The 12,993-nt window shown below is 42.6% G+C and overlaps 1 protein-coding gene across 1 annotated transcript in view; it reads right to left on the bottom strand.

Moving 5' to 3' along the window:
- The window catches only part of LOC125885192 (potassium voltage-gated channel subfamily H member 8-like), a 34,305-nt gene extending 26,301 nt beyond the window's left edge, over nt 1-8,004 (bottom strand). The window contains exon 1 of the mRNA XM_049570723.1: nt 7,776-8,004. Coding sequence (XP_049426680.1) covers nt 7,776-7,851 — 76 coding nt within the window. The 5' untranslated portion in view covers nt 7,852-8,004. The remainder of the gene's footprint in view (nt 1-7,775) is intronic.
- Nucleotides 8,005-12,993: the final 4,989 nt, after the last annotated feature.

The raw sequence follows: 12,993 nt of genomic DNA, 5'->3' as shown, positions 1-12,993 counted from the left end.
CTAGCTATCCAATCAAACGTTGCCACAATCCCTCTCAGCCAATCATGATGCTACTGTCAAATTTCAAATCTGCTCTCCTCTCTGCTGCTCTCTGCACCCCATTCATAGTAAAATGTCAGGTTGTAGGTTTTGCTCCACAAAGCAAATGTACCTCACCAACAACCACAATAACGGATGGAGGATCATGTTGTGAGTCTATCATCTCATATGTCCACGATGAAGGCCACACACTCTGTGCAGCTGCTTTTTGCCTGCTCTGCTTCCTCACCCTAACAACAACGGACCACTGTGGGACTCGAGATGCAACAAGTGTGAGGCCGTGTTACTCACATATACAGCCAGATGGATTTGTAGTGACAACAGCAGCAGCGGCGTCGACTGCAAGGCAGCAGGGGAGGGAGGCGGTCTGAGATTCTGAACATAAGAGTGACGCAGATGGTCGATTTTGAAGAGTGTGACAGAATATAATAGGATTTCATGAATCACTTCTCCCAGAGAAAAAAAAATAGGCCTGTACTTTTGAGATGATTAACTGGTAGAAAGAGGAATATATTAATATTTAAGAGCAGTGTGCACGATTTGCATAAAAAGAAGGGTAGTGCTTTTATTTAAGGCGTGCTTTTACTGGCCTTCTTACACTAGAGCTTTTCAGGAGAATGTTAAAGAAGAGCAACCAAGCTCATATGTCAGTGTTGCAGGCAAAGCCATGGGCATTATTTGCAAGTATTTTCTCCCGTTCAGCTACAAGATTGTGTTTTACAGAGTTGAGGTCAGGTCTCTCTGCAGGCCAGTCAAGTTCCTCCACACCAACACAATCTCTTTATAGACCTGGCTGTGTGCACGGGGGCATTATCATGTCAAAACAGGAAATGACTAGCTCATTTCATTTCATTCTTCAGCCTGACATTGTGGTCCGTGTTACTGATTTCTCTCTTGTAGGGGGCTTTTTTTGTTTTGTTTTGTTTTGTTTTGCCCTAACCAGTCAGTAGCGAGTGACTCATCTGTTTGTCATTTTCAGTCGACACAGAAGCTGCAGAAGAAAATCATATTCTGATTTACTTATTTACAGTAAGTCGAACAACAACAACCTGCACCGCTGTGTCAGTCTCATCATCTGTCATTCTTTTTCCATTACTAATATTCAAGCGTGTGGATTTTTTGAGTAGAGAAAACACACTGAATATAAAAATTGAGTGTGTTCATATACAGGCAGCACAGGAGCAGTGTTTCACACAAATATCATTAAAATAGGAGAGACACAGCACCAAGAGTTATATCTTAGCACCTGGATGTCCCCTGCCTCAACATTGTGTGCAAGGTTACCCTGCTCATTATGCGTACATAGTGGCCATTTCCCCCAAAGACGTGATCTGGTTTCAGAGAAACAGCCCCTGTGCTCCATTATTTCCCCTCCACTCTGGCTTTCTGCCGTGTTCCTATTTTCCTTTATTGTACTCATTTTCTGCACATTCCCCAGCAGGCGCGAGGCACGCCTGTCACTTCCACACTATGATCCAGGTGTAATAACGTGCGAGCTGAAACTACAAAACCACTCAGACTCAGGCCCCGAGCAGCTTAGGGAACCCCGATAAACCCTGGTGCTGATAAGCTGACAGCGACAGCCCGCCACAATACATTCACTACTGTGCACAATGTAAGCCAAACACACTCACAAAGGCCACACATGGTTGTTTAGAGCACTTTTTAAGGACACTATGTTGACTTGCATTCATTCCATGGACACTTAAAGGGACAGTTCAAGCCCAAAATCAGATGTCTGCCTTCTCTCGAATATAATGTTACTCGATGGCACTCGGTTTGTGGTGCTCAAAGTGCCAAAAAAAAATCCATTTGAAAAACTCATCAGCAATGTCTCTTTCCAGAAATCATGACCTGGTTACTCAAGATAATCCACAGACTTTATTGTGAGCAGTTTCATGTAGGAACTATTTTCTTTCTATTGAAGTACACCCACCGAATGGATCACCGTGCTGAAGGAAGAGTGCATCTACTCATGGACGAAAGCCTCACGTTTGTGACAGCACGAGATGTAAATGTTAACGGCTAAGCTGTAAGATGAACTAGCTCAGTGGTGCTAGCTGAGCCATATCGACTACCTATGAGGAAATGTTTGCTGCTAGGTAAGCGTTGATTTGCAAGTTTACTGTCTTTGCCTATGAAAACACATTAGTTCCACCTGCATAGTTCCTAATTGATTACCAAAATATTGTGTGGTGGTCCACTTAAAGTACGTAAAGACAAGTCGAGGGCTATTTAAAATCAGTCCATGGTCCTCAGTTGGCCCCCAGGCTGGACTTTGGACATGCCTGCAGTAGATGCACACCTCCTTCTGTTCAGTGATATGGTTGGCGGGTATAATTCAAAAGAAAGAAAATAGTTCCCACACAAAACTGCTCACAACAAGGTCTGTGGATTATCTTGAGTAACCAGGTCATAGCTTCTAGAAAGAGACATTGCTGCTGAGTTTTTCAAATGTATTTTTTTGGCGCTTTGAGCACCACAAGCCGAGTGCCATCTGATCAAAAGAAGGCAGACACCTCTACAGCTGATATCTCCAACACTCTGCAGCTCACATCAAAACAGTCTAGACTGATAGAGAGCACTACAGTTAAGAAGACATGTATGTGTTTTTGATACTGGGTGGACTGTCCCTTTAATTGGACTACTATAATGTATCAAAAAATGTACACTGAATCCTGTGCACAGCAAAAATCTACACTTGTAATGCTTCAAAAATGAATCTGGAGTATATGGCAGTACATGTATAATGTATTTATTCAATACCAATCATCTATCATCCATTTACAATATCACATTAATAGATCATAGATGGTTGAGAAGAAAACATAACATTTTCAAAGTAAGAGTCTGTACAATAGGAAATAAATCTGGCAAACAATGAGGGAGCTAAACGCTGACGGCCTGATGATTATTTGTTAAACTAGCTCTCTGATGTGTTACCTAAATCTGAACCGAAAACACATTTTTACTCTGCATCAGCTTCAAAACTTTACAGCCCACAGCTTTGTGCCAGAACTCCCCTGACAGAAACACAAGAATCTGTCACTCAGAAGTCACTCTTCAGTCTCGTATGCTCACTTTTACAGACATTTTTTTTGTGTCCACACCCAATCAAAACTACTGTATGACCAGTGAATAATAGACTTACATATCTTGATAAAGGCATTAATTAGTTTTAATTTAAAGAGTTTGAACTGACTAAGGTGACACTGATTATTGGTATAACTCATCTATAAAGTATGACGATTGCAGCCCAGTTGCCGGGAGGACATCTTGGCATTGGACATTTTTCCAAACCAAGGTTACATTACATTACATTTGTACATTTTATATGTAGTGCATCAACATTCCCAAAGTGATGTGGGCCTAATGTAACGTATCTGTGGTTTGCAGAAACATACAAAGCCAACATACATTCTACTGATTTGCCTGGAAATTGCCACGTCCAGTGCTAACATGTGTTGCTTTCCTCAGTTTCTCATGTACACTGACTCCCTTTGGGGTTTTAGATGGTTCGACAAAATGAATGAAGGACATCCCTGTGGGCTCTGGGTATATGTCATTATTTTTTGACATTTACAGGCTCAGCAATCAATTAACAAGGCAAAAAATTATCCTAACGATAAATAAACCTCAGTTGCAGACATGGTTAAGCTTCATCTCCTGGGCACCGTTAATGTCTGTACAACATCCTCCCATTTTCAGTCTAGACAGTGTTGACCAACCAACATTGCCATCCCTAAGTGATTAATTAAAATCTGTAACCTTTGTTCTTATTAATATGTATGTCGTGTATTGAGATATCTCTGAGTGAAAGGGTTCGTTCTGTGGCTTTCTACTGCAATATAAGAAAAAGAAATCTGGAGAGATTTCCCTGGAGTCCTGCTGGTTATCGTGCTGCATTAATGTTGTATGGCAAAGATGGAAGATCCCAGCCTTCAGACCTGAAAATACTTTTCTGCTCAGCTGCTTTCTAGTCGCTATCTGCCACGACGGACATGCTCAGTATTCTGTTATTAAGTGTGCAGAGTGACAAATAAAACAAAGGTTTGGTCACAGTGGGACTTAAAGTGCCGCCCTCGATGCTTCAGACTTGGCATTTCTCAACCTGCACTGTTACAGCTTTGAGTCATTAGTGTGATGATTTAATGTGGCATCTCTAATCTTTCCCTGCCCATTTGTGGCTGTGTTTGAGTCTTTTTTTTTATCTTAACTAAAAACAAAGAGTTTTTCTCAACCCTTCCACCCCTCACACACTTCCTTGGCAGCGCCCTGTAGTCAGCTATGTACAGTTGTAAAGCTCAGCTAAAGGAGAAGCTCCTCATTAAAATCCCCCTATTGTTTTTTGTAGCAGAATGAAGAGCTCAACATGAGCATGAATCCAGTGTTCATTTTCTCACACCAAGCATGAGGAGGTGCTTCCATTCATTCATTCACTGCAGTTTGTTCAGATCATGAGTTATACAAATAAACAAACGGGCGTGAGGGATTTTTAATGTTTAATCAGGGTTCAATAAGATGCTTCTTTAATTCTAACTCGCTGTTATCTGTGTCCCCTTGGAGCAAGAAACACAACTTTTAGATGTATAGGGACAAATAATCTGATAAAACATTTATAAACAAGCTTGGTAAACCCAAGCGCGCAGTGAGGGGACATTTGGAATCATTAAGAGGCCCCTGTGGCAGATTCTCTTATCTTACACTGACTTACTAACAGTGTTATTAAACAATCTAGACTGATAAATAGCACTACAGTTAAGAAGAAAATATGTAATTTTGATTTTGGAGTGAACAGTCCCTTTAAGAGCACTTGTTCTATTTGTATCATACGTTTTAACATTTATTGGATGCTATGTATTTGGGATGTATTTTTTCTCCTATGGCTGGTTGGATGAGTGTGGGTGGAGGGGAAAAAACTGAACACCTAATGTTCCTTACAATAAAATATTACTGAAAAAAAGCAGAGGTGCTGGATAGGAGAATCCAACTGATCGTCAAACGTCAGATTCAAAATGTGTACTCAGTCCTGGTTGCGGTCTAGTGGACCAGCTCTTTTAACTTGTGATCATACATAGCGGAGGGCTCGTGGGAGTTTGCCCGTTGAGGATGGGCTTTGTGGGCTGTGTCCCTTGGAGAATCTTGTGGGGGGCGCTCCTGGAATATAAAGTGTGGGGGGTTGCTACTCAGTGCCGTCTGATCCTTGTGTAACCACTAGAAAGTCAAGACAAGCCCACCAGTCGTGTTGGACTGTATTTTAGTCAGTTAATTTGTTCAGTTCATGGGTAATATTAGGATAATGTTATTTTGTGTAGCAAAAAGAGAAGATCCCCTGCACGTGGAAGCTGCAAGAACTGATCAGACACAGAGGAGTGAAATCTGTTCCCCTCTCAGATCAGAGAAAAGCCGATCACTGTTGACACCCAATGAAATATTCTAATTGAATTAATGCAATCTTGTGAAACGCTGCCTTCAGGGGACACACAAGACACATCAAATACCTACACATGCCACTGAAGATGACTGATTTCCACACAGCACGCTGTAATCATGTAGCACCTTGCAGCAGGAATGCCTCGGTAATCTAATTTGCTGCTCAGAAAATAGACAGATCCCACTCTGATTCCTGGTACAGTATATCCTTCATCCACACAGTCTGTCTGCTGCTCGGTCCTGCCTGTTAGTTTGCGCCTTCAGGACTGTGTTATGTAACAGTGTTAAACATGATAACTGCATTTTGCATATTGATTGACAGTGATTTCTGTGTACATTTACATGGGCTTTGTATATGTAGGGTAGACTGATGTGTGGGGTTTTTCCACTGATTTGTGTATGAAAACAGGTGAATAATAATTACAGTACAGGTTGTATTATGTGTCATGGTGATGATTTTAGTTAAAAAACTAAACCTCTGAGGTTTTTAAAATAGTGCCACCTTTACTTGATGAATGGATCCATGCTGTCTTTGGTAGCTGATGTAACAGTTTGAAATGTTTCCTTCATATCGTCCTAGTGTTTAATATAAAACAATACATTTCAATCCACAGTACTGTATGCAAGGCTGGATTTTCAGCCAGGCAAACCAGGTAACTGCTTTGGTGTTTCACCTGATTTGAGCGAATTCAATTTAAACTTTGTTTGGGGAGCCACTACAGTGTGGTGTCAGCTGACCCTTGGGCCTGTTAAGTGGGTCCTGCTTCATTACCTAATCTTGGGGTCTGTTTTTTAAAAGGGCCCATGCATCAAAGTCTAAATTCAGGACTTTCATTGCAAAGTTTTGTGCTTATATTGGCAGATTCCCAAAGGAATGTGTTTAATCACATTTCCACACAGCGGCTTAATGTACCCAGCCAGCCAAGACACCAGAAGAATCCCATGAAAAGCAGTTGTTTTTTACAGAGATGTCGCAGCATTTTCTGCTGGGATAGTGCCATGAAAAGCAGTTGTGTTTTTTGCTGAGATGTCGCTGTGTTTCCTGCCAGGATAGTGTCCTACAGAGCGGTTGTTTTTACTGAGACACCCCTGCATTTCCTGCTGGGATAGTGCCAAGAAAAGCAGTTGTTTTTTTGCTGAGATGTCGCTGCGTTTCCAGCCAGGATAGTGTTATGAAAAGCGGCTGTTTTTTTACCGAGACAACGCTGCATTTCCTACCAGGATAGTGCCACGGAAAAAAACGGAAAGCATTTGGGTTTTTTTCGAGACAATGTTGCATTTCCTGCTTGGATATGGTCATGAAAAATAGTTGTTTTTTACTGAGACAACGCTGCATTTTCTGCTGAGATAGCGCCACGAAAAGCGGTTGTTTTTTTTACCGAGACAACGGTGCATTTCCTGCTGGGACGGAGCTACAAAAAGCAGTTGTTTTTACAGAGACAGCACTGCATTTCCTGTGGGGATAGTGTCATTAAAAACAGTTGTGTTTTACAGAGACATCAATACGTTTTCAGCGGGGATTGCATTCCAACAACAGTGTATTTTAAGCTGAAACATGATCTTTTCTCAACCGTAACCAGGTCGTTTATGTGCCCCAGCCTAACCAAAAGTTAACCATCAAGTTTTAACACATCCAATGTATGGTTTGCAAAAATGTACAATGCCAAGATGTATTGGGCAATTTAGTTGACCCAGCACAAAAAACACTGCACATCATGTGGGAGACATCGTTGGGGGGGATATTATGGGCCTGGCAGCTAATTTGGGACCCCATAACAGGTAATCCAGCCATGATAAATTAAGTGTAACTGAATAAACAGCATACTGAATCCACATGAACTGTAACTTTTTGAAATGACTGACACTTCTCAGTTGCAGTTGCATATTTTGGTTAAGGGTAAATTATCACTAATGTGAAAAAGGAAAAAGAAAATTTTTATAAAGTCATTTACATTTTTGTGCACTCACTGACAAACTAGCCTATGTCATTCATTTCTGCATCTGGCTCTGGAGGACCAGAAGACAATGGTTAATTCTTCTGGGTGACCAAGTGGGCACTTCATGCATTCTTAATATGTTAAACATTAGTCTGTGCTTCATTCATCATAATCCATTCATCAAACTATCAGCTCATGAGTCCAACAGTCGACAGTCCTCTTTATGCACTTTACAGGTTTTTGGAGGACTTTGCATTTTCAGAGTTTAAATATTGTTTATAAACTAATTTGTGAAATATAAACTGCGTGAAACCTCCATTGCGCACCATGAAATTAAGGGATTAGGGATAATTCACATGTACTCACGGGTCCCATCGAAACGAGTGGCGATGGTATCCAAGAAGGTGTTCTGTGGCGCAATCAGACCCCGCATCACCGGCATCCGAGAGCGGGTCGAGCCGCGTCTCTCCCGCCGCTCGGAGCCTTGGCTGTCGGTGCTCACGAAGCCCGGCAGGAACCTGGACGAGGTGGCTGGCCCTCCTCCTAACCCCTGGAGGAGGGCGCCGAGCCGAGACACCCGGGACTCCACGGTGGGAATCTGACCACCGACCACCGTGCAGAAGAGGAGGAGAGAGGAGCCGCTGGAGGCTGGAGGAGGGAGGACGGAAGGGATGGAGGGATGGATGGATGGATGGATGGAGGGACCGCGGTGAGGATGGTCACATTTACGCACGGGTGTACTGCAATGCAATCCCCCTCTCCTCCTCCTCCTCCTCCTCCTCCTCCTCCCCTTCCCTCTCTCTTTCTCTCGTCCTCTTGTGCACAAACACTTTTCTCTCTCCTTCTCCTTCCATTAGCTCTCTCCTTTTTTTCTGTCTCCTCCACCGGCGCATCCACCTCTGTGTGTCTCTATTTGAAATTCCAGCAGTCTCTCCTCACCTCTCATGCTTTGATGTATTGATGAATGCATATTTCAGTAAAGTGGTATATTGTCTTGATTTTGGGTGTTTCTTACAAATTAACATCTCCAGCAGTCTGCAATGTTTCACACCTGAAGCTGTAAAATGTGTCACCAAGACAAAAAAAAAATCTCCTCTGTGGAGCTGTGATAAATATTGTGATGGACTGATTCATTCATTACACATGTGAAATATCCAAAAACACCATGTTCCTGTCCATATGTGAGTTTTCCCACGTGATCTCATGTGATAAATGTGATCTCCATGAGAGGAATTCACATGCCCTCTGATAGACTGGAGGCTTATCCAGGTTGCACCCCACCTCTCCACCAATATGAGCTAGAAAGACAGCTACAGATAACAAATGGATGGATGTCCTTTAATAAAGATAATACACCCCCTACAGTAGAAACCACAGTTGTAAAACTATGAATGACTGATTGAACAACTGTAAGGATGCTGCTGGAGATGACTGCTCTGTGATGCAGCGATGCTGAGCCCAAGATAAGTTTCCCCAAGGAGACAATTAAGTATATGTCATCCCATCTCATCTCCAAGGATCCCAGCTGTTCTGTTTGTTACAGGTTATGTGTTTTGTGGCTCGACTCTGTTTCCCACTGTCATTTCATTTAACACAAGCCGTTTCATCCTGTTGTAACCTATAAAAGCTCTGTGTGAACTCAGCAACTGGATCTGTTAGTTAACTCTTTGCTATCGGGAAAAAGTTTATTTAAGTGGTATTAAAGTATATGGAAACGGTGAACTGACTTGTTCCTACAGCAAAGACACTTTTGCGTAAGGTTTAAACATAAGAACCACTTGCTTAGGGTTAGAAAAAGATCACGTCTTGGTTTAAAATACCCAACTTAAGGGGCACAGTCCCAGATGGAAAAGCAGCAATGTCCTGGTAAAAAGCCACTGGGGAAAAAAAGCAATGAGTCTGTAAAAACACCCAAGTTTGGGGGCTAAAATCCTGCAGGGAGAACAGTGATGGTCCCTAAAAAACACAGATGTTTGGTGGCTGAACAGCTGTAGGAAAAACAATGACTGGTCTCTAAAAATCAAATGTGTTTGGAGGCTGAAAAGCTGCTGGGAAAAGAGCAATGGGTCTGTAAAAACACCCAAAGTTTGGGGGCTAAAATGGTCCTTAAAAAAACACAGATATCTGGGGGTTGAACGGCTGTAAGAAAAACAGGGACTGCTCTCTAAAAAACACCCATGTTTGGGGGCTGAAAAGCTGCCAGGAAAAGAGCAATGGGTCTGTAAAAACACCCAAGTTTGGTGGCTAAAATGCAGCTAGGGAAAGAGCGATGAGTCTGTAAAGAACACCCAAAGTTTGGGGGCTAAAATGCTGCAGGGAAAACAGTGATGGTCCTTAAAAAAACACAGATATCTGGGGGTTGACCAGCTGTAAGAAAAACTGCGACTGCTCTCTAAAAACACCCATGTTTGGGGGCTGAAAAGTCGCTGGTGAAAAGAGCAATGCGGTCCGTAAAAACACCCAACTTTGGTGGCTAAAATGCAGCTAGGGAAAGAGCGATGAGTCTGTAAAGAACACCCAAAGTTTGGGGGCTAAAATGCTGCAGGGAAAACAGTGATGGCCCTTAAAAAATACAGATGTTTGGGGGCTTAACAGACATAGGAAAAACTGTGACTGGTATGCCTAAAAAGCTGCTTGAAACACAGCAACTACCTGGTAAAAACAAATGGTTTTGTTGTTTAGTGTCTTATGCTGGGCCTCTGAAACTAAGGAAACACAGGGCTTATGTTATATCATCCTAGCTCCTCCATGACACTAACCACAGACAAAACCAATAATGCTATACTTAAACCCACTCAGAATCCAGACAAACTGAAACAGTGTTGGATGTGGCTTACAGCTTAGTAAAGTCCATATTAAATGTCCTCATGCCGCAGATGTGCCCTTTGGGTGTGGCCTGGACAGGCTGAGGCTGTCACTGTGAAGTGAACTGGAGGGGAACACTAATCTCACACAGGCAGACCTCTGTCGCTTCAAGCCTTCAGGAGTCATTCAAGCACAGAAATTGGTTAGAAAAACACTTTATTTGTATCCAAACTGAAAATCCTGAGGTGCTTTTTCTGAAGGTGGAGACGTTTTCACACTCAGCTGCACTATGGCTGCCTCAGGATTCCTGACGGGCTTGTTATTCCCAGCAGTGGAAAGTTAAGTAGACCTCAACTTCACAACATCTCAAAGGGAAACAATTTATTTCATCCTCTACTGCATGTAAACTACAGCTGTTGAGCCTTTGCACACAAAACATGACCATCGTATAGTTTGGTGCACTGTTATACAGTAAACTACCCAAGAGCAAAGTTGGTTGTTTATTGTTTATTTATGAGTCAGTAAGAAAGAAAACAAAGCAGCTGAGTCAACAACGAACTGAAGCTTGTGTCTGCACATCACTGCTTTTAGCCGAGCGGGCTCAATGCCGGGAGCAACAAAAGCCCAGAGCTACTGTCTGCAGATAAAACTAAGCTAAATTAAGCTGTCCACACCTGCCAGTGCCATCGCTTGGGAAGTGGTGAGCTCTTCACTAAAGCATTGCGGCAGAACGGTCTCGATCAAGTGAGGAGATGCAAGGTGGAGGAAAGGGGTCTGGGGTGGTGTTGGTCAGGGTGCAGTAGCTGGGGAAAATAAAGACTACTAGCCTGATGTAACAAAACTGGATTCTTGCACTGTGGCCATGATGTTGAAAGAATGAACAGTGATCATATTTTAATATCAAGTGGAGGCCATGGGTTGTATTAGTAAGGAAATAGCGCCCTCTACAGGACATACAGCTGAAGTGAAGGGAAATTAAAGAATTCCAGTGATGCAAAATGTCACTTTTTGAAAACTCTGCCTGGTCATTGACTTTGTTTGCACCTCCAGCTGCACCCAGAAGTTTAAACTCTTTATTGTCATGTGCATAACAGTCACAGAGAAGCAGTTTTTGGTAATGTATCAACACCTTCAACAATGTGCATTAAATATGTAAAAAAAGACATAAAAGAGAATCTTAGACATAAAAAAGTGCAACTTAAAGCTAAAATATGGCGATACAATAAAAAGGAGACCCCATCTAGTCTGAGAAAAGCAGCATTTGTCAGCCTGTGAGTGGATTGATTCACTGATTTGTTGTCAAGCTTCATCCAGTGCTGCACCACAGACGCCTTAGCACACCTCCTCCACACCACCCTACCTCATCGAGACAAGAAAGGGGAGCCATATGAGATTGTTGTTTATTGACTGCAGTTCAGCGTTTCACACCATAGTTCCCTCCAGGCTTGTCAAAAAGCTCAAGGAGCTGGGATTAAACACCTGACTGCGCACATGGTCCCTTGACTTCCTGACAGGCAGACTCCAAGTGGTGAGAGTGGGTAGACATACTTCTTCCACCCTCATCCTTTACCCCTGGAGCACCCCAGGGCTGCGTTTTGAGCCCCCTGCTATACTCCCTGTTCACACACAACTGCATAGGCATAGGTTATGTTTCAACTTTGTTTCAAACACTTAATATCCTGCATTTTGGTGGATTTTCTTGCACCGATATGTGCCTTTTCTGAATCAATTTCTGGCTTAAATATCTTCTATCTACTGGGGCATACAAATGCACACATTCTTAATATTTAGGAGGACATTACCTCTGCGCCCCCACTGAAATCTTCACCTATGCACGACTGTGTAGCCACTTTTGAGGTCTACACCATCATGAAGATTGCTGATGACACAGTTATGGTGGGCCTGATCACAGATAACAATGAAAAGATTGAAGGAATTTGAGGACCTGACCCGCTGGTGTCTGGACAACAACCTACTCTTGTACTAGGAGATGATAGTGGACTTAGGGAAGGAGCAGGGAAGGAAGCACCAGACTGCAAGACCCTGCAAAGAGTGGCTCATTCAGCTGAACACACTGTAGGTGCTGCTCTACCTGAAAGATGAATACACCAGGTGCAGCAAAATAAGGCCAGGAGAGGCATTAAGAACCCCAACCACCCAGTTAATGGCCTTTTCTCACTGTTAATGTCAGGAAGAAGGCACCAGTTATACCATGCCAGCACTTAGAGGCTCAGGAAAAGCTTCTGTCTTCAGGACAACAGGATCCTATGTCTCAAACCCTCAACGCATAAAACCAAAATGGTGGATAGCACACTATCAATAAATTAAAAAAAGTGTATCATTTTTGTGATTTGGGTGGACTAACACTTTAACCCTTTCACCATAGGGATATATGATGATATATAAGTTCTGGTATCTTGAGTTATTTGGAGGCATCAGAAGCACATGTATTTGATTTAGTACTAAGCCAAATGGATGGAAAGTCACATCGCAGGCTGTATCCTGTGAACACATCTGAAAGCATTCTGCTGTTTGATCAAAGCACTCAAGAGGACTCAGCAGAGACATCAGTGCTGCACTTTAAATAGTGTCTAGACCCAAATTTGGCACAAAGGGATGTAAAATTAGTTGTAACTGTTACACCAGTCATAGATTGGTCTGTGGAGAGAGCTAACTGGAGTTTCTACTGATAAAGCGAAATTGTCAAGCCTGGAGACTCAAGTTTGTAGCAATGCTATAATGTATCTTTTGAGGAGGGGATGTATGACCTTATCTTTGA

The sequence above is a fragment of the Epinephelus fuscoguttatus genome, linkage group LG24, assembly GCF_011397635.1.
Source record: "Epinephelus fuscoguttatus linkage group LG24, E.fuscoguttatus.final_Chr_v1".
NCBI lineage: Eukaryota > Metazoa > Chordata > Actinopteri > Perciformes > Serranidae > Epinephelus > Epinephelus fuscoguttatus.
The sequence above is the reverse complement of the archived record's forward strand: the minus strand, read 5'-3'. Positions and strand labels throughout refer to the sequence as shown.